This window comes from Fringilla coelebs (genome assembly GCF_963513975.1).
Source record: "Fringilla coelebs genome assembly, chromosome: 3".
Lineage (NCBI taxonomy): Eukaryota > Metazoa > Chordata > Aves > Passeriformes > Fringillidae > Fringilla > Fringilla coelebs.
The window spans coordinates 2929599-2956537 of record NC_140030.1 but is presented as its reverse complement, the minus strand read 5'-3'; the positions used below and the strand labels follow the sequence as shown (position 1 = coordinate 2956537).

At 41.7% G+C, this 26939-nt stretch overlaps 1 protein-coding gene across 4 annotated transcripts in view; it reads left to right on the top strand.

Moving 5' to 3' along the window:
- KIF13B (kinesin family member 13B) overlaps positions 1 to 26939 on the top strand; it is a 121843-nt gene that overhangs the window by 28220 nt on the left and 66684 nt on the right. For 2 of the 4 annotated variants that reach the window (XM_084203599.1, XM_084203597.1), the window contains exons 3-8: positions 19938 to 19953; positions 21438 to 21498; positions 23173 to 23265; positions 23870 to 24050; positions 24446 to 24533; positions 25860 to 25994. In XM_084203599.1, the coding sequence (XP_084059725.1) occupies positions 19938 to 19953; positions 21438 to 21498; positions 23173 to 23265; positions 23870 to 24050; positions 24446 to 24533; positions 25860 to 25994 (574 nt within the window). Of the gene's footprint in view, positions 1 to 19937; positions 19954 to 21437; positions 21499 to 23172; positions 23266 to 23869; positions 24051 to 24445; positions 24534 to 25859; positions 25995 to 26939 lie in introns of those variants that run through there. The other 2 variants (XM_084203598.1, XM_084203600.1) reach the window with 2 other exon arrangements.

Sequence of the window (26939 nt, the reverse complement as noted above, 5' to 3'; positions counted from 1 at the left end):
AGATAAAATGTGGTATTTTGTGTGTAAGACACGTTCTGTCAGTATGTATTTCTCACATTACTGAAATACTTTGTTTTGCTGAAATATACCTTCACACCACAGCTTTTAAAGGCTCAGGGATCATAAACAGTGCAGTATTTCATGTGCTGGAACTACCGGAGGACCTCAGTGCTTGATACAAAGTGCTGCCATCACCTTGGAAACCTGTGTGGTGAGGAGGGAAAGGTGGGATGAAAGCCTAAAACTAGAAAAATAGGAATTGGGAATTTATCTGTACCACTCTTAAGGGCAAAGGTTGTGACCTGTTGGAATTGGCTGTGACAGGTAACAACGAGTTCTTGTTGGCAGGAATGAGGAAATGTTTCCAAAGGGAGTAGTGATGGCCAAGTGTTGGAATTGTGGAGCTGGTGTTTGCAGGGTCAGGTTGGCTGTGTAACTCTTCTTTCCAGCTTTAATATCTCTCAGTATTTAGAGGATATGATGGGCAGACTTAGTGTGGTGCATGGCTGTGGTGTGAATTGGAAAGGACCCTAAATCTCATCCAGTCCCACCCCCTGCCATGGGCAGGGACACCTTCCACCATCCCAGGTTGCTCCAAGCCCTGTCCAGCCTGACCTGGGACACTTCCAGGGATCCAGGGGCAGCCTCAGCTTCTCTGGGTAACCTGTGCCAGGGCCTCCCCATCCTCTTGGGGAACAATTCCTTCCCAATATCCCATCTCTCCCCATTCTCTGACACTGGGAAGCCATTCCCTGTGTCCTGTCCCTCTGTCTCTTGTCCCAAGTCCCTCTGCAGCTCTCCTGGAGCCCCTTTAGGCTCTGCAGGGTTCTGGTTGCCTTGGCAGGAGCAGCTCCATGAACAAACCTCAGTTGATGTGGCAGAAGGGGAGAATCATCTGGGACAAGGCAGAGCAATACTTTGGTTTTGGGCCTTAAGAAATACCATGTCCTTCCACTTCCCTTGTTTCTGAAGGCCTTCAGTGCTGGACAAAATTATTTGTGCTGTAAAATTCTCTTCCTTAGGTTGGTATGAGTGGCATTAAAACATGGAGCAGGGAGGGGGGATGAGAAATGCTGAGCTCAGGCTCTGCTGCCAGCACAGCCTTGGATGGGTTACTGTTCCCCTTGGTCATATCCATGCAGTGGGAACAATGCAGGAGGCATCAACAGACTTGGGATTCCTTTAGTTTGTTCAAAAACAAAAAAAAAAAAAAGGGAAAGCTTCGCATTTATTCCATCTGTTTCTCAATCATCTAGTATGTGTTGATGGCACAGGTAGCTGAGTTAATGTCATGAACCACTGGGCAGATGCATTCAAAGCACCCAAAGCCAGCCTGATCTAAGGTTTACAATATTTAAATGTAGATACTTCTTAAATATTGTGCTGTGGTAGTTTGATAAGACATGTTTAAGAACATAAAGCACTCAGCTTGAAATACTGCCTGCTTCATTGTGTATTGGTAATTGATAGATCTCTGGGTTCATTATTTAAACTAAGCAGTTATTTTTATTGAATTTTATTTGCATCAAGTGCAGGGATGTTTATGTGTGTGCTTGTCCATGGTTTTGTTTCTAATGAAAGGTTGTTTCTCATTAAGGGTTGTGTCATTTGAAAGGTTTTCATATTCAATTTTTCCTTTAAGAGCTTGTAAGTCATTGGAAAAAATTACATTTAGCAGTTGAACTTAAAAAAGCAGTTCCATTGGAGAAGAATAAATAGGGGAGGATGTTGAGAGATCTGATTTTTTTTTTCCCTGGTAATTTCTTTTGGGTTTGCTCAGTGATTTTTAGGCAGGCCTAGTCCTCTGCCTGATTTCTGAAAGGAGCCTTGGACTTGACACAAGCCAGGACCCTTTGAAAGTCTAACAAAAGAGCTTGAGAGTTTAAAAATCACTTTCTTGGTATTGGAACCCACTGCAGCTTAAAAATAAAAATAAAAATCATACTAGGTATTGCTGATGTTCGTAATGTGCATGGGTTACAAAGGAGCTGTGGGGAATTGCAGCACGGGCAGCCTTTCAAGCAGCCTCTTACAATGCAGCTTTATGCCTGTTACATATTTTCTCTTCCTTTCTTTTTGCAAGTCATGTTTTAGGCACATTTCATTCCCTTTCAACTCTGGAAGGCAAATGTAATGTTTGAAATGCTGTGTTGTACTTGGAGAGGCTGGATTTTCCTCTTATTCTGTGAAACAATAAATGGAAACTTGCCTGTTTGGAATTGCACAACCCAGCTCTTCCCCCTGGGAGCATTCAGTCATTAAATTCCTGATGGGAAAGTTGAAGTTCAAGGGTAAAAATAGAGGTGTAAGGAGGGAGATGTGTGCAAGGAAGGGTTTTTGTCAGGTATTTGCTTTTAACACAAAAATGTTTTGAAGCTCTTCTGTGTGGGCCAAGTGTTGAAATTTATTCCAGCTCTGATTCTTGAGAGTTTACAAACCCTGTGTCGTTTTTGTGTCAATTCTACCCAAAACCAGGTAGCTCTGGGTGCCTGGGCAGTCAGGTGAGGCTGCATCCCAGTGCTGTTCCAGTCTTGCATTAATGCTGATTTATGGATTGTACTGGGGGAGGAAGGAGAAAATACCACAGAAGCCCCTTCACCCCTTTGATTTATAATTGTGCCGCTTGTACAAAGTGCTTTATTCCCTGGAGATGGATTTCCTGGACACTGTGACCAGCAGTGCTTTGCTGTCACCCCTCAGTCCAGCCCTGAACCAGGACTAGGGCAGGGTGTCCCCAAGGATAAACCCCCCTGCTCATCCTAAACATGTTGGAGTAGTCATAGCTCACAAGCTGCTACTGATTAATTAAGCAAATAAATTGGGTGTGATGAGGCTGCAGTGACAGTCCATCATTCAACATCCTGCTTAAAATAGCACCTTAAATTTCTGTGTGGCTTTGTTTTTATGGGAGCTGGTTAAGAAATCCTGGGTTGCACATTCCAAGAGCTGGGACAGCTCTAACAAGGGCAGTGCCAGTTCCTGCAGTACCTGTAGAGAGGAATTTTCTCACTGTGTCCTGTTTTCCTGGGGCATCCAGTGACCAAATTGAGTATCCAGCATCTTTTCTGTGTTTGTTGTTATGCTTGGACAGACTCATTCAATCAGCTGCATGAATGAGCATTTAAGGGTTTTATAAGCCAGAGTGGACAAATTATGGTAATTAGACATCTTGTCTATTTTGTTATCCTGGCTGCAGAACAATAATGAGGTTAAAGGGATACTGTCAAGGTGACAAAGGTACCAGACTGTCTTTCCTAAAACCTGCACTTTTTCTGCTGTAAATATCTGAATACTTTGATTTTAGAGTGTTCTTTCTGCCTGTATTTCATTTCATGGCATTCAGAGGCAGGAACAGGACAAATGTGTGGTGTGAAATCCGTATCAGCTTCTTAATTCTTGGAACTTGTCTCTTTTAAATGCTGTTAAATAACTTGGCAGTGTCTGAAGTTAATTTTATACAATTGGTCACCAGTAATGGTTCTAGAAATTCATATCTCACTCCTTAATATGGCAAACATACATTTAATATTACAGAAAACTGAATGCAATAGAAAATTGGGTGACTCCTTAGGGTATTGCTGTTTAGGAATGCCAGTGTCTTTTATATCAGCTTTGCTGAATAATTGTGTTTACATGGCTGAGAATTTGATGCTCATAATCAGAGGTGATTAAACAAACAAACAAACAAAATGCAACCAGCTAAAAGCCAACCAGTTAAGTAACACCAAAAGTGGATAAATTAGCTGATATCATATAATAAAACCAAGCCTCTGTTCAAGGAGAACCAACAGTAGCAGCCAAGGACAGCAAGGCTGTCCTGAAGGCTGATTTTTGAGGAACTCACTCAGCTGGAACATGTGATCTGAACTTTGCATCAATATCACTTTCCTTTTTTTCCTTTCCTTTACTGTGTCAGTTCTTGTATTTAGTTCTTATGGCGTCGCAGGTTTTTATCTGAAAGTCTGATACGCATTTCAGACATGTTAAGTTTGCTTTCTTTTTGTCAAAATCCTTTCCCTTTGCAAAAAGAAAACCAACCAAACAAAAAACAGTGGAGGGAAAGGGATTTCTTTTACCCACCTCTTTCAGGACTGTGTTTTGGGGAAAACAACTGTTAACAAACTATTTTTTTTGCAACACAGGCATCATCCTAGAGCAGCTGACCTTGGATAGTCTCCCAGCCTGCCTGCAAAATAAGAATTTTGCCTTTCTTGTTTCAGTTGGCAGCAGGAGGAGGAGGAGGAGGAGGATGGCCTGGTCTGTCTAAAGGAATGGGTTCCAACCCATGATTTTAGGACTGGCTGTGGGAGGGAGGCATGGGTGTCCTGCACTGTCACTAAAGGCTCTGCAGAAGAAGGTCTGCTGTCTTTAAATGCAGATTTGTTCATTTTGGCCTCACAGGCTCTTTAGAAAATTGTGATGGTTTTATTAAGTGGAGGGGGGAAAAGCTGAAAAACATTTGTAGATGGTGTAACAGCTAAAAAACTTCTGTCTCACTGTGGCTCCAGCCATGAGCTGTGTGAGACAACCAGCAAGAGCAAGGCATGTGGAAAAGGAAAGTGTGTGTGGCTGTTCAGAGTGATTTGATTTTACCCTGGTGCCTGCTCCTCTCCCTGATCTCAGCCCTGTGCTCCAGATGAGCACACCAGACTGGTGACTCTCAGAGAGAATTCTGGCTGTTGATTTTCACCCTCTCCCTGTTCAGAGAGGAAATATTGGCTGTATGTCTGTGTTTTCCCTGGTGCAGCTCACTTTCAGTTTGTCTCTTTGAATCTCTCCTAGCTGCTGGTGTGCAGCAAACTTCTTTGGGGATTATTATTTTTCCCCTCAGTTACTGCTTTTATGACCAAATGATGGTTTGTAGGGTGGACAAAGTGTGAGCTCTGTGGAACAACTAATCCACAAATATTCTGTAGTTTATTTTTAATGAGGCTTCTGGTCAATTTTCACACAGTAACTTTCCTCCCTCTCTGACAGGAGTCCTCCTTCCCATTCCCACCCCTACCCCCATCAAAACAGAGGTTGGCCATTAAAGATGAGATTTTCTTTAGCAACTTGTATGTGTGGGTAGGTTTTGTTTTGTAAGGAACTGTTTGGGGGAGTTACATGGCAAACATCCCCATGGAAATGAAGAGGGTTGAGTTTATTTGATCTAAGTGGGCAAAGAATTGTAACAAGGAACTGCTGTTAGAAAACATTTTTTATGGTGATGGTACAAATGGGAAGGAGAGGAGCTGACCTTCAAATTCCACATTATGTTCCAAGGTGGATTGTTGAGTTTTTGCAGTGGCTGTGAAGCTGCTTTGTGACTCTGAGTGATGAAGTCACCAGGGAATCCAACAGGACAGTTTTAGAGAAATAATTTATTTAATTATTCTTGTTTTGTCATTCTATATGAAGAGGTGTGTGTTGAGCATTAGATGTATAATCTTTAATGGACAATTTAATATTTGGCTTCTTAAAATGGTTTGATGTCTTTTGGATTTAGAAGAATAAAATATGGGTGATTGTAAGATCAGTTGCTTCAGATTGAGAGTAAGCCAGTCCTCTTCATCTGATAAAATTCCATTATCTGCCTGTTCATCAACATAGATACTCATAGCTGCTCTGTGTAATTCAGGATGAGCAGAAGGTAATGTTGAGCACATTTCTAATCTCAAAATTTCATTCAGCATTAGCAAAAATAATGCATTTCTTGGTGATATGTGTTGAAAATAATTAAAAGAGCTTCTCAAGATACAAGCAGACATCTGCTTTTATTCTTGTTTTAGGGAACTGCTGTGCTCGGTGCTAAATCATGATAGTGTCACGTAAAGAGCTTTTTGCATGTGCTGTCCCATCTGAAGCACAGTCAAGCAGGCTACAAGTTGCATCTAAAAGCAAGATATTTTTTAGCCAGAAGAGAAGAGCAGCAGGCAGCCTGGGAGTTCAAAGTTAAAATTCAACAGGAAACATCCTTTGGTTCTGTTCAGTGCACATGAAAAGCCTCACATCCCATCCCTGTTTATGAATACCAGCAGCTTGCTGTTTAGCCCACACTTGCAGGCTAAAAATAACTTCTTTGCAATGCAAACTTGGCATCAGGAGCTGACAGGTTTATTTGGTAGCACCTTTAGGTGTTTTGTTTTGGTTTTTTTTTTCAGGGAAATTAATGACTCCTTTACTGTGTATGTGAACTATCACACTATTTAATCACTGAGACCACAAAATATGAAACTCTTTTCCACATGGCACGTACAAGAATTTGTCTTCCAAATAGATCCTTGGAAAAGGAAAAGAGAAGTTTTAAGTGGAACCAGCTGCCAGCAAGTGTCTGGTGCTGGTGGCTACTGTGGATTGAAAGAACAGTGTGAGGAGGTAAACATCAGTTCAAATTTTGGGTGGAGTTGATTTTTTTTGGTCTTGTTTTAGATTTCTACACTTCTAGAATTCAACTTTCTGCAGAGTGTTGTGCCCCAAATGAGCAGAACTCACATGAAACACAGGCTGTATTTCCCTCATAAAGAAATGATGCAAAATTTGCTATATTTGTGGTATTGTAGTGATGGTAGAATAAAGGTTGCAAATGTGCACAACTCCCTGAAAGGAGATTGTAGTGAGGTGGGGGTCAGTCTCTCCTCCCAGGTAACAAATGACAGGATGAGAGGAAATGGCCTCAGATTGTGCCAGGAGAGGTTTATATTAGACATTAGGAAAAATTTCTTTGTGGAAAGGGTTGTCAAGCATTAGAACATGCTGCCCAGGACAGTGGTGAAATCACCATCCCTGGAAGTATTCAAAAAAGTCTGCAAGTGGCAATTGGGGACATGGTTTAGTGGTGACCATGAAGGAACTGCTGGTTGACAGCTGGACTCGATGCTCTTAGAGGTCTTCTCTGACCTTTATGATTCTATAATTCCACATTTAGGTGAAGAATTTAGAAGTACTAACAAGAAATTCCTCAGATTCTTACAAGGAAATGTGATTGCTTTTCTGGGTTATTAGGGGTTTTTCTCTCTTTAATTAAATTGCTTTTTTGGCAGAATGAACTGGTGACAGTATTTTTGCAGCGCTATAGCACATGGTCAGTGATGAGAATGGATATATTTTGATATTTTCCTCAATGCCCAAGTATCCATTTTGTATAAATCATTTGTGGCAGTGGGAATCAGCACAGGGGTCCCAATTTTTGAGTGATGGATTGCTCTGTTCACTAGGACTTGTATAAAACCACTTTATTATGGTGATGTTCACAGAAGAGCCAAACAATTGTTGACTTCATTCAGGATGGGCATTGTAGATGTTTTACTCCAGAAAAAGCTTTGGAGCATTGAATTTACAGCATTAGATCTGTCCTGCAGTTGGAGCAAAGTCATTTTAGATTAGATCTAAGAGGTTTTTTAAAAAGAGGTGGTGAGGGCCTGGCACAGGGTGCCCAGAGAAGCTGTGGCTGTCCCTGGATCCCTGGAAACGTCCAAGGCCAGGCTGGATGGAGCTTGGATCAGCCTGGGATGGTGGGAGATGTCCCTGCAGGGTTGAATGAGATGACCTTTAAAAAGTCTCTTCCAAACCATCCTAAAATTCTGTTCTCAGTAACTACATGAGACTTACAGCCCTGGGGGATCATTTCTTGTTATCCAGCTTTGTGATTCCCTGTTCTGTCTGCTATTTTCAGCCCCTTTATATTGTGTAAGTGAGGGGAAGGTACTAAAGAGCCACAGAGCTGCGTTTGTGCAGCACAGAACACTTGACCATACAATGAACTTTTAATTGGCCTGAACTGAATGTAACCCAGCACATGTGTAATGTCCTGAAAAGGACTTTTTAAAAATATCTACAACCATAAACAGCTTTTCCTCCAGAAACAGCGTTGTGGAAGGGTTTAAGTCTCCTTTTGGGGTGATTTTTTTGTTTGAGGGAAAGGTGTTGAAAGGGATTTCAAAAGAGAAGGCATGCTGGGGAGATAAACAGCTCTGGGAATAGGAGCAGCACAGGAAGTGAATCCATGGTGTTGCTTGTGGGAAGCTCTTAGAAGTAATTAGGGATAAGAGTGAGGCAGGAGGAAATCTGGTTGGCAGCTGTGGCACTTTCAGCAGCAGCTCTGACCTTGGCTTGTAGGTGCTTTGAGGCTGCTGGGGAAAGATTTGCTGCCAGAGCTCCTGAGTTTTACCTGAATTCCCTTGGAAAATCTGCTGGCAGCCTGCAGAGTGTAAGTTCTCATCCCATGGCTAAAGGCCCTGAATCCCTCCTTCACTTTAGGCTCTGCAAAAATATGTGATAAAAGTCAGTGATAGACCAGAGAACTCATGTTTGCAATTTTTAGAAGCCTAATCTAATCCTGGAGCACCAGGAGCAGTCTCCCAGAGGTCTCCCCAAGGTGGGAATTGCATCCTCCTTCCAACACTTCTCTGCCCTGCCCTGGGACAACATGAGGGTTGGCAAAATCAGCGAGTCTCTGGCCAGGATCCAGACCCAGGAGATTGGCTGGCAGGAAAGCACACGGTGGGATTTAGTCTGACACAATTTACTTGGCTGAAAGGGATAAGTGATGGTGCACGGTGCGTGTTTCACCTTGTTAGAGATCTGCTGCCAGAGCATGAAATGATAACTTAATCCCTGATTGCTCCTTACAGCCCTGCAGGCCAAAGTCTTCTCTGGAAGAATGTTTGTCAGCCAAAAATGATGCATAGCTTCACCAAGCCCAGTTTCAGTGCCTTTTCCAGCTAACTCGTTTCTGAATTAATTTGGGGCCAGATGGTTTTGCACTCTTGACATTGTAGCTCCTGCACTTGGTCCCACCAGCACGCTCCTCTGCTAATGCCTGTTCCTGATTCCTGCTTTCCCCAGCATGAATAAATCAGCAGCAGTAATGAACAAACCCTTCAGCACCTGCCACATTGGTTTTTGGGGTGCTGGGTGTTGATGTAAGTGTTTAGTGAAAGAGCTTTTTGTAGACAAGAATAACTACCATTGGAACAAGAAATAAGGAATAAAAGCATATTCAAAATTATCTTAATCATTAGATTCTTCAGGATTATCTGATTGTCCAAATGAGAGCCTAAAGTTGGAACACAGTGGGCATGAAAGAACTGCAGTCCTTTGAAACAGTTCTGTAGTGTGTTGACTCAAGATTAGTTCACAAAATATTTCTTACACTTAAAAATGGCCACAGCCATTTGCTGACGTGTGAGGGAGAAGAATAGACAAAGCAGATGGGTAGGTTCATCACGTGGCCAAAAGATGTATTTGGGAAATTTAGGGTGCAGAGGAATGCTACAGTGAATCAGTAACATCTATTTAGGAAGAAATAATTGGGCTTTTTTTTCCCACCCAGTAATGAAGGGGTCTCTCTTTCCTAATCACTCCAAAGATGTTATTTTTTTTTGTCTGCAGAACAAGTTCTCGATGCAGATCTGTTCACTTTAATGCAATTCTAAGTTAAAGCAAATATTTAATTCTGCCTAGAGCACTCTGACATTTTTTTTCAGCAGTCTGGAGCCATTAGCAGGGCAGATACAGGACGTGGGAGCTGAGCTGTCATGGTGAAGGCTTGCCTGTAATTTTCATAATATGCTGTATTTTCCCTTTGCTTTTCAGCAAACAGGTCAATTATAGCTTATTTCTCATCCTTGTGCTGGGAAGGAAAAACAGCTGATTGCAGTGGAACACTGAGGATAAGGATTGCTTTTCTAGGTCAGCCAGAAGAGAGCTTGGTTCAGAAATGTTACCCTGGAAAACAGTTCTTTCTTGCTTTCTTTGGGACAAAGTTTGTATTTATTTCCTCATGCCAGGTACTCCTGTAGTAAGATTTCTGGAGTTAGATGGGATATTGGGAAGAAATTGGAATAAGAGAATTTTAGAATTGTTTTAGAATTGTTGGAAAAGGCCTTTAAAATCTTGGAGTCCAACCATTAGCCCAGCACTGCCAAGCCCACCATTAAAACATGTCCCTAAGCACCATATCTCTGCATCTGTTAGATCTCTTCAGGGCTGGTGATAAGGATATTGATTGCTACCTCCTCCCTTATCTCCATGCTGTCAGTCAGGTTGTCTTCAATGGTTTGAAGGAGTATAGACAGCATTGAAAGCATTGGTCAGGGAGAGGACAGAGTTTGTGCTCTTGGGAAGAGCAAAAGACTGCATGATACCATTTTTTGAGACATATAAACACTAATTTTACTCTAGCTGAATGTTTGAGGCTTCTCATACATGTCAGGTTTTTGTTGAAGTGCTTTTTTTGGGATGCCAGTGCTTTGACAAGCTGCTGTTCTCGTTTGCAGCATGGTTCAGATGAGTTGTGCTGTTCTTTCACCCTCCCAGGCTCCTTGGATGCTGATGGAGGGTTTGGGTTGAGAGCACCCAGGTCTTGTAACAGCCTCTGGGTTATCACTGTGATCGTGGAATGTGCATGTGCTGAAGTGAGGAATTTCAGGGTTACTGAATGGTGGAGCCAAGACAAATCACTTTTTAATGCTAATGACCAACCCTTCTTGCCTGCAGCTCTGATCTTCTCCCTCCCCCCCATCCACCATCCTTTAGACCAACATTATTTGTGGTTTCCAGTGTGTTTGTATTTTAAATACTGCTTGAATCCCTGATTTGGAGCTGGATCCAAAACAGGCCATGAATAGACTTTACCACATGAAAATAACTCTGTGCTTAGCAGGCATCTGGTTCTGGAGGCACCAGAAATGACTCTGAGGTACAAATTTCAGCACTGTGCAGGCAGCCTCTTCATCAGCTGGAGATCCAATGATGCTGAAATTGCATCAAGATTCAGAAAGTGACAGGCTGCTGCACCCAGTGAAATTCCAATCTCACAGATGCCCTGTGCATGCACAAACAGCACCATTAGGATTGATTTCTTTACAAAATGTGGCCACAGCAATGTTCCCTTTTGAACTGCTGCCACTCCAAACATTTCCTATTTGCTTAATGGCTGGTGGATGTGATAAAGAAGTTGGAGAACCAATTCCAAAGAGAGGAAGGTGGAAAGTCCTCCTTTCTACTGGAGGACAAGGCAGACCTGTGGAACCAAAAAAGAAAGTGAAGGAAGCAATTTTAATTCTTATTTAGGCCACAGGGCTGGAAGGTGTTTCCCAGGTTGCATTGGTGATTATCTAACACAAATTGCCTGGACAGTTGTGAGATAAATGACCAAAAGTTCTTTGGGGATGTCCAAAAATGTTGGCTGTCAAGTGTTATGAGTACAGAGCTGCCTCATGGTGTTGGTAATTCAGTGGGAGAGCAGATGGGGAATGAGCAAGTGCTCAAGAGACACCTCTTCTACACATTTGTACTTGGGGGGAGCTAGTGCCTATTTAAAAGACATAAAAATCATTACCAATGTTTTCAGAATGCTCTTGGTGAGGCATTTGTTTCCCTGAGTTAAAGAGTCCTTACTGTAATTTCCTTAGTGTGGAATGATTGATTCATGTGAGGGTGAAGAGCTTGTGGCCTGCTCTGGAGCCTCCTTGGCTGTGGACCCCTTTGTACTCCTGCAAATGTCTTGGTTTTTTCTCTTTTTCTCTTCCTTGTTTCAAGCAGAGAGGGGCTGAAGGAGATTTTAGAGAGAAATTCTTCCCTGTGAGGGTGGGGGAGGCCTTGGCACAGGTTGCCCAGAGAAGCTGTGGCTGCCCCTGGATCCCTGGAAGTGTCCCAGACCAGGTTGGACAGGGCTTGGAACAACCTGAGATAGTGGAAGGTGTCCCTGCCCATGGCAGGGGGTGGAATGGGATGGGCTTTAAGGTCTCTTCCAACCCAAATTGTTCTGGGATTCTTCTGGGATATTGGGTATACACAATATCCCAGATATATAATACAAATACACATTTGTATTTAGGTACTTGTGTAAATATCCATTCTCTTTCCAAGTGATTCTGGTTGCTGTATTTGTGTTTTCAAGGAAAACAGAAACTCAAAGTGTTGTAAGGTAGAGGCTCTAATGAATTTATGGATTGGGTGATGCAGCTGGGTGATCTACCAAAGGTGCAAAACCCAGTCTTGGTGGATGTGAGAGAGTTCTAGAAATACCCTTTCAAGGATTAAATTCCTTTTAGTTCCAATCTTTTGCTTTCCACAGTGCCCAGGAGATCATTCTGGCATTAATCCTGTGTGCCAGTGGCTTGGCTGAAGGTTACCCTGGATGTGAATGCTGAGTTTGTTGGTGATGTAGAACAAGATTACCATATATTGTATATTTTCCTGTACATGCTTCTCCACCTGCCATTTGGGATCTTCTGGAGGAGTTAAAAAGCTGCCAAATCCTAAGGAGGTTCTTTCCCTCCCTCACATGGCTATAAAAAGGTAGCTACAGCCCACTTCATTAAAAAATACTGTAATTCACAATAGTAATTGAAAGTTTGGGGACTGGCTGTTCACCAAACATTCTCTAGAGCACAATAGTATCCTGACATCTGAGTATTTACAAACAAAAGGATAAAGTTGTAATCCCCTTGTCATAACACCAGCTTTATGGGATCCATGCACCGCTTGAATGTGGTCAGGACTAAGCAGATTATTGTACCAACAATACAGAAAATTTAGCTCCAAGTACAAAATACCCCAAACCCACAAAGCTGCTGCTCAGCCCTCAAGTTCTTGAGTTCTTGGGGTTTGGGGCTTTTTTTTTTTTTTTTAATTGTTTGGAGTGAGCTGGCAAAAATTAGTTTTGTCAGTAGAAACTAAGTAACCGCCAACTACGCCTGGAATGCCTTGGAGCACTGGAGGAATTTTCCAAGGAACAGTGATTACCTTTGTTCCTTTTAGCTGCACAAGTTTAGGCTTTGAACTGTGTATGCTCTTTCACAGTTTTGGGTTTTTTTTTAATGTATTTGGGGATTTTGTTTTAAAGAAGCTGTTTCTGATTGCAAAAAAATCTTTTGCTCAAATAGGGCAGTGTCGTTTTCTCCCAAAGAATTCAGTATTGCCATGGAAAATGAGACTCTGTAAGAAAAATATTAATTGCAGGACATGATCAAAAATTGGAGTTTGGTAGGCCTCAGCATTTTGATACCACTTGGCCTGAATGTAAAAGCAGGGTAAAAATATTTATAAACTGTTAAACAGTTGTGAAACCCAACAGCCTTAAGCACTTTACAATCTGAAATATTGGGTGAAAATGGATTTCTAAGTATCATAGGATAAGCCTGAAGTGATCAGACTTGATTTTAGTTGACTTTTCCTCTCATTGTATATACCTGGCAGCAGCAAAATGGATTGCAAGTTGTATTTGTCTGATATGCAGAAGGAGAGGAAACAGCTCCTCAGCTGTAAAAGAATTCTAATTTTTGTTATCAGCTGTCATACTGCTGCCTTTCAGTTATGGCTTTGTTAGGAAAATCATTACATCTATTCTCTATATTTTATTTCACCATTGGCTGGCACTTTTTTATGCCATGAAAGAAATTCTGCAGCTGAAATTTAAACAATAAAACTCTGACCATTGCAGTGCTGGCACTTCAGAATACTTCATTCTGAATCCTATATTCATACAGGAAAAAAAACCCCAAAACCCACACAAGCTATCAATTAAAGGATCTGTTTCAGAAAGATAACTGGGCTCCCAAACTTCAAACAAATCCAAGATCTTCCTGTTTTTTGGGGGTTTTTTTTGGTGCCTCCTTTGCATCTGCTGCGAGCTGGTGCTGGAGCTCTTCAGAAATTCCCATACCACTTACCAGCTTCTCCACTCTAGTACAGTGAAGGATAGAGAAGCTTGGACATCATAAGCCCAGTTTGTTCAGAATTAAAGATTGTGGGTTGTTAAATCCCATCTCCTCTTCGGGCAGGTGTCTAATGCTGAGGCAATGAGAGCACTTCCTTTGAAATTCCACTTCTCACTCCCAATATTTGGCCTCTGAGGTATGGCCAGGGGCCATAAAATTATATATAGAAAATCTCCAGCTGGAAGGGACCCACCAGGATTATTAATCTAACTCCTGGCCCTGCACAGACACCCCAACAATCCCACCCTGTGCATCCCTGAGAGTGCTGTCCAAACCCTCCTGGAGCTCTGGCAGCCTTGGGGCTGTGACCATTCCCTGGGGAGCTTGGGCAGTGCCCAAACACCCTCAAGACCCAAAAGCTTTGATTGAAGGATGAGTTTTTTGGAGAAACCCTTCAGTCCATGAAATCCATTATGTTCTAACCCACTGCTCTTCAAACAGAGCCTCATTTGCTTAGCAAAGCTCCGTGCTGGGGTGCTGGGGATGGGATATTTGATGTTCCTGAGGTGCTCCTGGCTCTGCTGTGTTTGAGTAGGGAAGCTCATGGCAGGTGAGTGAGAAGGAACAAGGGAAAACAAAAACATGTTTCATTCCAGTGGAAGGTGTCACTGCCAGGGGCACAGGATTGCAGCAGGAGGATCTTTAAGGTCCCTTCCAACCCAAACCATTCCGTGATTCCATAAAACACTGCACAGGAGTGTCTTAGGTTACAAGATGTGGCTGGGGGTGTGTATTCTGTTTGCCATCTGTTGGAGGTGAGGCAGTTATCTCCTGTTATGGGGCAGTTTTCTTTATCTCTTCCATAACCAACCCTCCCTCTGGGAAATACCTTCTGTTCATGGGCCAGTGAGTGTCACTGCATGGCTGACACAATTCCATCATCCCATGGGGAGATGCTGCACCCAAGGGGAAGAGCCAAGCATTCCTACCTGGATACAATCTGCCATTTGGAACACCACAGGCAGCCTTTTCCACTAGTTTCCCAAACGAACAAGTTTCTTTCCTACCAAATTCCCAGAAAAAGACCGGGTCCATCTACACCAGCACTAGAGCTTCAGAAGAAAGCTACACCCTTCTGCAAAATCACTGCTTCAACAGAACCACATCTATCACTCCAGGAAGACTGCAGCCACCATTTAATCAGACTGCTACCAACACCCTGACCCACACGGTGTCAGGTCCTGTTCTGGATCTGTCAGTGTTGATTTGTATTACTACATTTCTATTTTTTTTTTTTTTCCTAATAAAAAACTGTTATTCCTACTCCCATATCTTTACCTAAGAACCTCCTCATTTCAAAATTATAATAATTCGGAGGGAAGGGGTTTACATTCTCCATTTCAAGGGAAGCTCCTACCTTCCTAAACAAGCACCAATCTTTTCAAACCAAGACAAGGAGCCACAAAAGAAATTGGGCTTCAGGGTTTTTCTTACCAGTGCTATTTTGAGCCATACTTAACCAAGGAAGGAAAGAGGGGATGACAAACTCTGCCCAATGTAACTTTAGTTCTTTGATTTCAGGGAGTAATGGTAAATGATGCTGTTGTGCCTGTCAGAGCCTAGGATAGTTATTGTACAGCTTCTACCTGCTACAACTTAATAATAAAATCCCAGAATTCCAGAATGACTGCATCCAAAGAGTAAATTATTGTTACACATCATGTCAACTTTATTTTTAATATTAATACTTTTTTAGGCCAGCTGGGAACAGAAAGATATGGCCTTACAGAATGATCTCTGGGGGGACACTGACACCTTTTCACTTGTAAACCCCAAGGAGATTTTCCCCATCAGTTTCTTTTTCTAGTTGCATTTTTAGCTGCTTTCTAGAGTTTATGCTGGACGGTTTCTGCAAAAGGGCATAAGATAGCACTAATTACACTGGAATTTGATATGGTTGTTTTTGCAATGGTTATGGAAGATTGAAAATGGAAAGCAATAAGAATTTCTGGAGAGATTTGCTGAGACTTCCCTGATTCATAGTTGGAATTGTTGCCTCTCTTTTTTTCTTTTTCTAACCCTCAAATTTGTATTATATTTTGCTAGTCCAGAAGCTTCTGAAAATGACAAAATGTTATGTTTCAATTCCATAAATCCAGCATAGCCTTGTGCCACTTGGCAGCAGCACTGAAATGTACAGTTTGGATGTTGTTGCTGTTGCCATAGGAAATGTTCTTTTTCAAAAAGTACAGAGGAAAAAAAAAAAAAAACATGCCTGGCATGTCAGCTCCTGTCCTAGAGCTTCTGGAGCTCTTTCTCCTGCTTCCTGCCTTGCCACCTCCCACCTTTCTCCTCCCTTTGCCCCATCTGCCAGTTTCTGATTTAGACAAGAAGGGAGATGTGCTGTGACTGATTTAGAGCATGTGCTGATTTGCCAGCTGGCTGCTATCTGAGAGCTGGGGGGTCAGCCAGACAGAAGAGATAAGGGCTGAGCTCTGCTCTCCTCTCCCCAGCCAGGGTTCACCTCTGCTCCTTTGCTGGGCTGTTTTCCCCCTCATCATGTGCACAATCTGAAATACACTTAGGCTTACTAAACCTTCCTTTCCCCTTTTGAACACGGAAAAACTGGGTGTTACTAAAATGCCACTGTTAACTGTGGTTGAATAGTTTATTGTGTTTGAATATGTAATTTAATTATTCTATTAAAAAAGTGAAGCAGCAGTGGTATTGCACATGCACAGATGGTCTCAGCTGGGACCTGCTCTGATTTTATTCATATTTTTACATTGTGCTTGAGATCTGTGGAATCACCTGAATGTTCATTAAAAAGCAAGTGTGTCCTGATCAAGAAGCTGGATCAGGACACGTTTACACTGTGTAAGAGATAGTTCAAACAGAAATTATTACCCAAGCTCCATGTCTTTGTTCACTCTCAAAACAGCATATATATTCATGGTATCACCAAATTATTTGAGTTGGAAAAGGCTTTAAAGATCATCTCATTGCAATTTCCTGCAGTAAATAAAATACTGTTAAGTGTAGGATGTTGTTTTGGAGTAGTCTTCCTCCTTTTTTAATTTTAGAATTAGATGCATTAGATTCCCTCTACTTCTGTTTGACATTGAACTGAGAAGAGATAAAAGAAGGGAGTTGGCAAATTCCTGTCAGACTGGATACAAGTGAAAACAAGTAGCTGGAAGCATCTCAGTGACATCCTTCAGTGGCTGAAAGATAAGTTTTCCTTCCCTGCCTCGGATGCTTCTGCTGTATCTGAGATAGATGTGAATTTTTGGCTGTTGGCCGAGGAGCTGCCTGCACCTCAAATGGCAGCATCCTTGGGGATGGAGAGGGATGTGGGACAAGGGATGGAAGGACAGGACACAGGGAATGGCTTCCTACTGCCAGAGGGCAGGGGAGGATGGGAATTTGGGAAGGAATTGTTTGGTGTTGGGGTGGTGAGGCCCTGGCACAGAGTGCCCAGAGGAGCTGTGGCTCTTCATCCCTGGAAGCTTCTCTGTGCCAGGGCCTCCCCACCCTCACGGGGAACAGTTCCTTCCAGGTATCTGAACCTAAATTTCCTCTCTTGCAGTTTGAACCCATTCTCCCTTGTCCTGTTGCTCCAGTTCCTGATGAACTGTCCCTCTCCAGCTTCCCTGTCACCCTTCCAACACTGGAAGGTTCTGTGGGGTCTCCACACAACCTTTTCCAGGCAGAACAGCCTGAAATTCCCCAGCCTGTCTCCTTAGGGGAGGTTTTCCAGTCCTCTTATGAACCTCATGGCCTCCTCTGGACTTGCTCCAGCAGTTCCATGTCCTTCCCATGCTGGGGACACCAGAACTGTGTACAGCATTCCAGGTGGGGTTTGACAAGAGCAGAGGGGGAAAGTCACCTCCCTGTTCTTGGCACATGTTCCTGTTGTAGGAGATCCTTCCCTGCTGTGTGGGTGGTGCTGTTCTTGGTTATTTACCTTTTCCTCACCTCTGGGATGGACAGGAGCACTTGGGTGTGAACACCCAGCACTCCCAGTGTGTCCCTGCAGCCAACCAAGCTGCTGTGGGTGCCCTGTTTCCCCATCTCTTCAATTCCCAAGGGATTTTGCATCAGGCTAAAAATCTTTTCATGGGTTTCTGGGCCCAGCACGCAGCTGCAGCATTAATAGGCTCAGATGTTCACAGCACAGTGTATGTGATTCAGGCTGCACCCTTAATGCTTTCCTTGGGGAAACATTTGTCCCATTTATTCTCTTTGTGGTCAAAAGTGCATCACACAAGCTGCAGCTCTGTGCATCTATGCTGTATCCCAGATGCTGCATGCTGGATTTTGTGGTGCTTCTGTTCCCTCAAGTTTGGATTAAGCAAGACCCAGGACCTGGGTTTGTGTCTTTGTGTAGCCCTCCAGAAAATGAGACGCTTAGCTCAGACTAAAGGTCTTAAATTAAGCTTGATGATACATAGCCCAGTGTAATCCATAATCTTAAAATTGTATCTGTGATAGAACTTCTCAGATTATATCCTTATAGCTGCTTTAACCCAAATACTCAATAATATGCCCTATTTTGAGGTCTGGGCAGATCAGCTGAGTTATTGCAATATAACCCTGCCTTGGAATTGGGCTGGGGAATGTGAGCAGGGCAGTGTCACATCTCTGAGTGCTAAACTCAGCCTCTGAATCCAGGCTTGCTGCTCCCTTTGTTTTACAAGGAGGAGGTTTTTGTAGGAATACTCATTAACCTGCCCTGTAAGCAGAGCTCCCCTAAAGGCAGTTTCCAGTGAAGTCCTGCAGCAAAGTGCTCCATGAGCATTTCAGAGCACAGAAAGCCATGAAAATGCTCCTGAGTCTCCTTGAGGGGGATCCAGAGGGGCTCTCTGGAGTCTCCTGTCACTGGATCAAAGCCCCAGTGAAGGAGATTCCCTCAATAAAATCCAGCCAGGAGTAACAGCCTAGAGCCCACACCAAGCTGGCTGCCAGGACTTTGGGAGAGCCTTTATTTCAGCTAAGCCAGATGGCAGAGGAAAAGGGGTCATGTTGTCATTGCTGACTTGGATGACCCTGTGACATGGGGTGACCTTGACTTAAATAATCATCCTGCTCTCCCAAGTGCCCATCATCCCTGTTCTGTCAAACAGATATAGCAGATCCAGGCATGAGGAAAAAGGGGTGATGGATTTGTGTGGTAAATAATTGGTTTTGAGAGACAATGCTCAGAAATTTGAGAGAAAATGCTCAGACCTTGACTTAAATAATCATCCTGCTCTCCCAAGTGCCCATCATTCCTGTTCTGTCAAACAGATACACACAGCAGATCCAGGCACGAGCAAAAAGGGGTGATGGATTTGTGTGATAAATAATTAGTTTTGAGAGACAATGCTCAGAAATTACTATTTATAAACTTGCTTCTCAAGCCCTGTGAGCAGCAGGAGCTCTGAGGGCAATCCTGTATGGCTCCCATGTCTTTCTCCTGGTCTGTTCAAAAGAAATCAGTGTTGCTTGTCACAAGACTTTACTTGTTGCTGATGTCAAGAGTTTCCTAATGTCATTTGGAAGGTCCAGGACAAGGGGAATATCAGTGGTTTGTTGTGTGTTTACTGCTTTTCTCCAGCCTCTGATGTGGGGAGGCTGCATAACCTGCAGTCACCCACTGGGGCCGTGCTGGTATTTTAAAGGTCACTCCAGTAATTTTGTGCTTGCTTAAAAACAAACAAACAAAATCCCCCAAACTTTTAAATTCTGCACATAACAGAGTAGAAGAATTGCTGTTCTCTGCTCATTCTTTTGAGGAAGCAAATGTTTGCTCTGCTGTCCCAGCAACCAGAGAGGGCTGGGTTGGGCAAGCCCAGGGGCTGGACTCTGAAATTTCCTCTTGAATAACACTCCTGAAGTTCTTGTTCAAGTGGTTTTGGAAATTTTTATGTTGCTTGGGTACTTTGTTTTTAAGAGGTAGTGACACCCAGAGAGAGGGGGAGGTGTCACAAAAACAATAAACCTGTGAGAGAATGAGAAAAACATGCAGGATGAGGAAAATCAGTGGCTTTGAATTTTAAATCAACTCTGAGCAGCATCTCAAATCATGCCCCTGAATGAAAGGGTTTATAAAATTACTTGGGATCTGTAAGCAAGGAGAGATCTGAGGAGAGGAATGTACTTTTAATACAGCATTCCACTGATTAATGATGGCACAATTAAGCTGAAATCACTACAACTAACAGTCCTTGTTTTTCTTTTGTCTTTTTTTTTTTCTCTTCCCCTGACCTTGTACCAAATCTTTTCCACTCCTGATGCATTGGGGAACAGCAGAAATCACCCAAAGGTAAGGGCTTTTATCAGTGTGTGAGAGTTGTCCTATCACTTGCTCACTCTTGGGTTATCCAAATATTAAAAGCATTTTGCAGAGCTCTGTTGCTGATCAGCTGCTGAGTAAGAAACTCGAAGCATCTCCTTGCTGCAGAAATGCTCTGTACAGCCTGTGCCAAGAAATGAGTCAGAGGAACAAATGAGAACATCCACACTCAGCACTGCAGGCTCTGAATGGAGGATATTTGTTCTTTGTGGGCTTTTTAAAAGCATTTTCTGGTATTTGTGTTAAAGCAAACTCATTTTGTTTTTATGGTCCCGTGACTTTGTGCTTGTTCTGAAGACTCTGCCCTGGCAGACCAGGGTTCAGCTCCATGGTTGTATTCATACAGCCAGTGGTGTTTTACTAAATGTTCTGAAGGCTTGGGATGCTTTAATAATATGTTTAGCTGTAAAATGAATTCAAAGTTAAAAAAATAAAAATAAAGAGCACCATAATTTTAATACACAAGCTGTTGTTTCCTCAGTTAGAGGGTATAAAATAACTACTTTATCTCTTGCTGCTGGTACATCAGTGTAGTATTGGGGGGGAAACAATGTATTTTTGAAGATAAACTATTTAAATTTCAAGGCTTTTGCTATGTTAAGCATTTTCACAAATGTTGATAGTCAGCAGTGTAACAATGCAGGACATCCAAAGGGGAAAGTGCAGCTTCCATTAAGCTTAGAGGGGAAATCCAGAGCCAGAGAGCCTCACACTGCACTTCCCTTTTCCTACATCCTACAGAATAAATTTTGTGAATGTAGGTCAGACATTACCCTAATTAATATTTTTCCTTGCAGATACATACCCAGGGGAGCTGTTTTTGCAAACATCTGTCCCAAAATACACATTGTATTATTTCAGGTCATCTTTCAGGACAAAAGGTGCCTGTGGACCTTTCGATGGATTTATGGCAAAATTTATTAAAAATATTATAGTGCTGCTCTTTTCATGATAAAACTGATTTGTTTTCTATTATTCTTTGCAAATATTAGACTTTGATGGCTGCTTTGGTTTGTCATGGAATGTAAATAAAGACATACTCCTCTTGTATGGAAAGAGCTTCCTACCCTAAGGCTTGTTTTTAATTTATGCAGACAAGAGGCACGGGGAGATGGGAGGCAGAAAGAGCTAGAGGACATCTGTCAGTTTGCAAAAGAGAAATTCTGGTGAAAAATGCATTGCAGGGATGGGTTTGGAGGGAGAAATGGAGAGGTCCTTGACATCCACTGGGTTGGCACATGGAGAGTGGGGAGTAGGGTTGGCACAGAAAGGAACAAATAGAAACAAGGAACAAATAAAAGCATACAAGAAAATGAAGTGTTTGTTTAGGCTTCAAACTCCTAGAAAAGAAGGAATTCAGTGGGAATGTGTGTTGAGTTCAGAATGTCAGAATGTGAATAACATGCTGGATTTGGCAGCAGCTGTTCTGAGGTGTCCTGGTTGTTTCTCTGCAGGTGTTTGCATATGATCACTGCTTTTGGTCTATGGATGAATCTGTCAAAGAAAAATTTGCAGGTAATAATATTTACTGTGGCTTGCTTGTCTCCAAGTGGGAATGATCTGATTAAAATACAGTCCTTGCTGCAGGGCACAGGCCATATGGCACAAAGTGCTGTCCCTTCTATGACTGGCTGCTGTCAAAAAAGGGAAAATCTCAATCATTCCAGTTTCTGTTCTGTAAAGATGACAACAGCAATGGGCACAGCCACCCCTTTGCAGTGCAGAGGGTGGAGAAACCCAGCCCATTGATGGTTTACTCCTGTTTACAGCTTTATTTAAAATACTGCTCCAACTCCATCATTTTAAATGCATCAAACCCATTTATTTCTTTTGAGGAGCATTATTATGTGTAATTTCATGCTTTTTAGTGTTGATGGGAGTTTGGCATCATAGTAAAACCTAAATAACGTTATATTAGTAAAACCTAATAAAGGAATATTAATAAAATGTTAATAAATGCCTAATTACATTTAAATGTATGTGAATTTAGATGTTTTAGTGAGAATGTGTAATGTATTCATTAAAAGTTTTCATTAAAGTTTTCTATGTATTATTATAATGCATTTGGGCATATAGTTATGGTAAAATATGAACTGTATTTGGACTTATCACTCCTATAATTTATTCCTTTCATAGTTGTTATCCTTTAAAACTTGGGATCAATTGAACTTAGTATTTTTTTCATAAAAATTGTAAGAAAAATCAAAGACACATACACTTCTTAATTTTAATTTCTTTAACAAATAACTAAAGAATAATAGCCTATCAAGGCATTGAGAAAAATGTGACACTTTCAGCCATACCAATTACATAGGAATATTGCCTGCTTTGCTTCTCAAAGTTTGGTCTGTCATACAGTGGCAGTGTTACCCCAGCTGAGCTTGGCACAGCTCTTGGTGCTCTTGATGGAGAATTTAGCATGGATTTGGCTGTAAAGATAGGAACTTCAATGAGAGAAAGGAAGAGCTTTAAGGAACATTTTTTGAGAGGACTCTTCAGTCCATAAAGTTGTGTCATGCCTTGTTCAGACATGAGTTTTTCTGGTTGTAAAACTAATTCTGAAAATAGATTTTGTTCAAGTAGTTACTACCCAAATATTTTAAGCCTTCCTTCCTGTGCTTGGAAAATTATCCAAAAAGCTCAAAGTTCAATTACAAAAGAAGTGTTACACACCTTACTTTTTGCCAGTGCAAAGTACCCTTTGAATATCCATATCTTCCACATAGTTGTGGTTCTTTCTCTGCAAAAATCTCCTCGTGGTATTATCCAGTATCTTACACAGTAAAATTTTCCAGTGCTCTGCTGATTCCCTGGGATTAAAATCAACTGACTGTCATTAAAATGTACAGCTTGAGTATATTTTGAGGAGATGTCATTCCCCAGCAGATTAAATTCTGCAGTTGGTCGTAGATTCTCTGCTGATAAAACTTCTGAGTATGAACCTTGATAGGATGTTGCTTTAAGCACATCCAGGTATATCCATCATAATCCCAGCCCATAATTTTTACAGCAGCATAAATCTGGAGCACATCTTCTGCTCCTTTCCAGGGAGCAAGCACTGGATGTGATGTAGGCAGCAACAGCAGGAAAACCCTCACAGCTTTTACCTAATCCAAAACAAAAATCCAAATCAAGGGACAAAAAGCTCTTGCTGTGTTACAGTGTTGGCTTGTGTGTTCTGTTTTCTAGGTCAAGATGTTGTTTTCAAGTGCCTTGGAGAGAATATTCTTCAGAATGCCTTTGAAGGCTACAATGCTTGTATCTTTGCCTATGGGCAAACAGGTGAGTCCCAGAGTAAGGGGGAAGTGTTCCCTCCAAAGGTGTTGTGTTCTGGCTGGAGGTTCTTTCCACAGCTCTTGTGACATTGTTGGAGGACAAATACCTTCTAATGTAGATAAGAAATGTTTTCCTCTTTGGTAACATCAGATATGAGGTGGGCAGAATGAGAAGTAAGGTTTTGTTGCTGCTGGCTACCCTTATTTCTCACACTTCATATGATAATCTTTGGCATGACCATGATCGTCCTTGAGTCAGAGCATTGCTCAGATTTTCTGCCTCTGTGGTTAAAGTAATCTTGAATTGTCATTTTAATGTAATATTTAAAGAGTAATGTGAAGAGTTTCCTCATTAGTGGCTTGTCATCTGCAGTAAGTCTGTGTCTGCCTAAAAGTTCTCCAGCACTCTGAACCAGATTTCTTGTTTTTCTTTTAATTAAAATAATCTTTAGCTCAGTGGTCTTTGGGTTACTTTAAAGCAGAAAACTGAAAAAATGCCTTTCACTGAAATGCAAAAAAAAAAAAATTTTAACCTCTTTTATTACCTATCAGTATTCTGCACAGCAGGGACTTTTGTTGCATGTTCTCTAATTACAGCTTCCCTCACACAGGGTCTGGAAAATCCTACACGATGATGGGTACTGCTGATCAGCCTGGATTAATCCCTAGACTTTGCAGTGGACTCTTTGAAAGAGCACAGAAAGAAGAAAATGAAGAGCAGAGTTTCAAAGTGGAAGTGTCCTACATGGAGATTTACAATGAGAAAGTCAGAGATCTCCTTGACCCCAAAGGGTGAGGAATTTGTGTGTGAATGGCACTGTAGTATTTGTCCTACACTCTTCCTTTACATAACCACTTTGCCTTAATGGATCCCATCTAAAACATTTGCCTAGGATGGCTTTTGCTGCTTCCTGATCTCAGCATCTCCTCATTATAAATCAAAATAAAGTAGCAAGACTAAAAGCCTGGAGTAAATGTACCTTTTGTGAAGTGACAACACTGTCTGTGTCAGCTTTTTATGTGTTATAAAGCTTTTTTTGTGTTTGCATTCTGCCCCTTGCTCTGTGCTTCAGCGGGTATTTGTGAGACCATCCTGTTTGAGATGTGTCAGTGAGAAATGGACTTTGTGTAAATGTTGTCTTAAGTCAGTCATGTGCTTATAAATCCCTTTTTTTTCCCCCAACCAGAAGCCGTCAGTCATTAAAGGTTAGAGAACACAGTGTTTATGGCCCTTACGTAGATGGCCTATCCAAACTAGCTGTTGCTAGCTACAAGGTAAGGATCAACTTTATGAAAGGCTTATCTTCACATCCTAAACACCAGGTGCTGTCCCTTAAGCTGGGCAGAGCTACTAAAATGCTCCTTATCAGTAATCTTAGAGCGAGAGAGAGCTGTAGATTGTTGTAATGTGATCCCTGGGGAGGGCAGGGCTGAGAGCAGAAACTCCCTGCACCTTGTGCTGCTCAATAATTCTGGAAATAATTCAGCTGCTGAATGGAACAGATTTCCTCTCAGCATTAAGATGAGTGCAGACTGTCATGAGGAAATGTTCTGTGATTCATTACAGGCCCAGGATTAAGCAGAGACAGGCTCTCAGTGCCCCACTGTGTCACTTTTTGCCTGTCATGCTCTACTCAGTAATTTCCCTTCCCAGTAGCACACGCTGGAATGATGAACTAATGGTTGTTTACCAAGCAAATACTTGAGAGCATCACATGAAACTGGCTTGCAGGAAAGTAAATGTTTATATGTGCATTCACAAAATGCCCTGTTTTATAAGGAGATTTAACTTACTGTGGTGAAAATGGATAAATATGGGATGGAATCTCTGTCAGCTTAACCAAAAACATGAAAACAGTGCAATTGCAGTTTCTCCAGGTGTTCATCCAGCTCTCCGTGCTGGTTTCTGCTAAGACAGGACACATTTCATGCTTTGCCTTTCCATGTTGCCCAGCAGCTTTTTGTAATCCAGATTTTGGAGTCAGTGGTCTGTGGTGGTCCTTTGTTTGACTGTTTATTTGGTTGTTTTAGCATCACCCAGCCAGAGATGCAGAAACAGAACTTTAGCCCAAGACTCCGAGGTTTTAACTATTTTACACAATTGCTGTGAAACCCCCAAGCAGGGGAGCTGCACCTTTCTCAAGCATCACAACAGATCAAAGCACTTAACAAGCTCTTAAAATTTGGAGGAATATAATGTCCTGTTCAGTGTAGTTCTGTTTTATAAACCTCTGAGCCTTCTGTCAGTATTTCAGATTCTCAGACCATGACAGCTTGAGGCTAAAATGTGACAGGGTTCAAACACAAATTGCTGTTTCCTCACTTCTATCTCTGCTTTTGAGTGTTGCTGTGTGCAGCCAGGTGCATTATTTTTGTTGATAATTTAATATCTAGGTTGAGGCATGGGTGAAGTTGTGACACTGTGGAGTTTATAGAGTCAAAAGACTTTGATTTTTTTTTTTTTCATCACATATTTCTGAATAAACAAATGGGAGACTTAGCAAGAAAATGCTGTATTTGACCAAGATGAGATGATTTTTTGGTGGTAATTGCAAAGGATGTCAATGCAGATATACTCATGGCTGTGAAAATTGTATTTAGGACATCGAGTCCTTGATGTCTGAGGGCAACAAATCTCGGACAGTGGCTGCCACCAACATGAATGAGGAGAGCAGTCGGTCCCACGCAGTCTTCAAGATCATCCTCACCCACACCCTCTATGATGTGCAGTCAGGGGTAAGAAAATCCAGCTGCAAGGTCCAAATGTCAGGCTGGGATATGTTTTTTACTTTAATATATTTCACCTGAAAAGAAACACTTTGGAAGCAGCAGTTTGTAGTACAGGCTAAACATAAAATAGGTGAAAAATAGAAATATACCTGAGTGTACCTTTGGTGATCCAAATGGATCTCCAGTTGTACACTCGTGGTTATTTAATGCAAATTGAATAACCTCGTGGTTATTTAATGCAAATTGATATAAATTACCAGCTTTCTGAATTAAAGCAAATTTATATAAATTATCAACTTTCTAAATTGAAAAAAATGCTACTTTTAAATATTTTGCATTGTATGCCATTAATGCTTTTATGTGTAAATATTCAGTATTGAAAAAGTATTTAAAGCTGCAGATATCTTAATTTATGTTTCCTTGTACATAAATATGCCTTGGAGGCGTGCATGAAATACATTATGTCAATATTATTTAGTCCCTCACAGAAAATGGTGATAAACTGGAATTGAAAGAAGTGTCTTTAAACTTTTTTGATGGATTCTATGTTTGGACAATTCTTTAATATTTTCAAAGCCTTGGAGAAATTTTGAGTGTCCGCAGAGCAAATCTGAGCCTAAATATTAGAAAGCATAATGAGAATTTGGGCTTTTTTTCACCTTAATTTCTCAATTTCCACCAATCTTCTTATCCACACAATTTTCCTCATTCTTCGTTTGGATTTTTTCCCCTTTGCACTTCAAATCAGCATCATACTGTGCTGATTTTTTTTTTGATTTTTCCATATTTTGTCATTCCAGTTTTGCTGTGGCACTTGTGCATGCTTTTCATACCTGGTTTTTGTGTGGTCCTGCTCAGCCTGGATGCAGAGTGGTTGTGACTGTCTGTGTTCTCTGCACCTTCCAGTGAGCCCTATGTGAACTTCTGCAGCAGATTTTCCTGTTCTCCCAC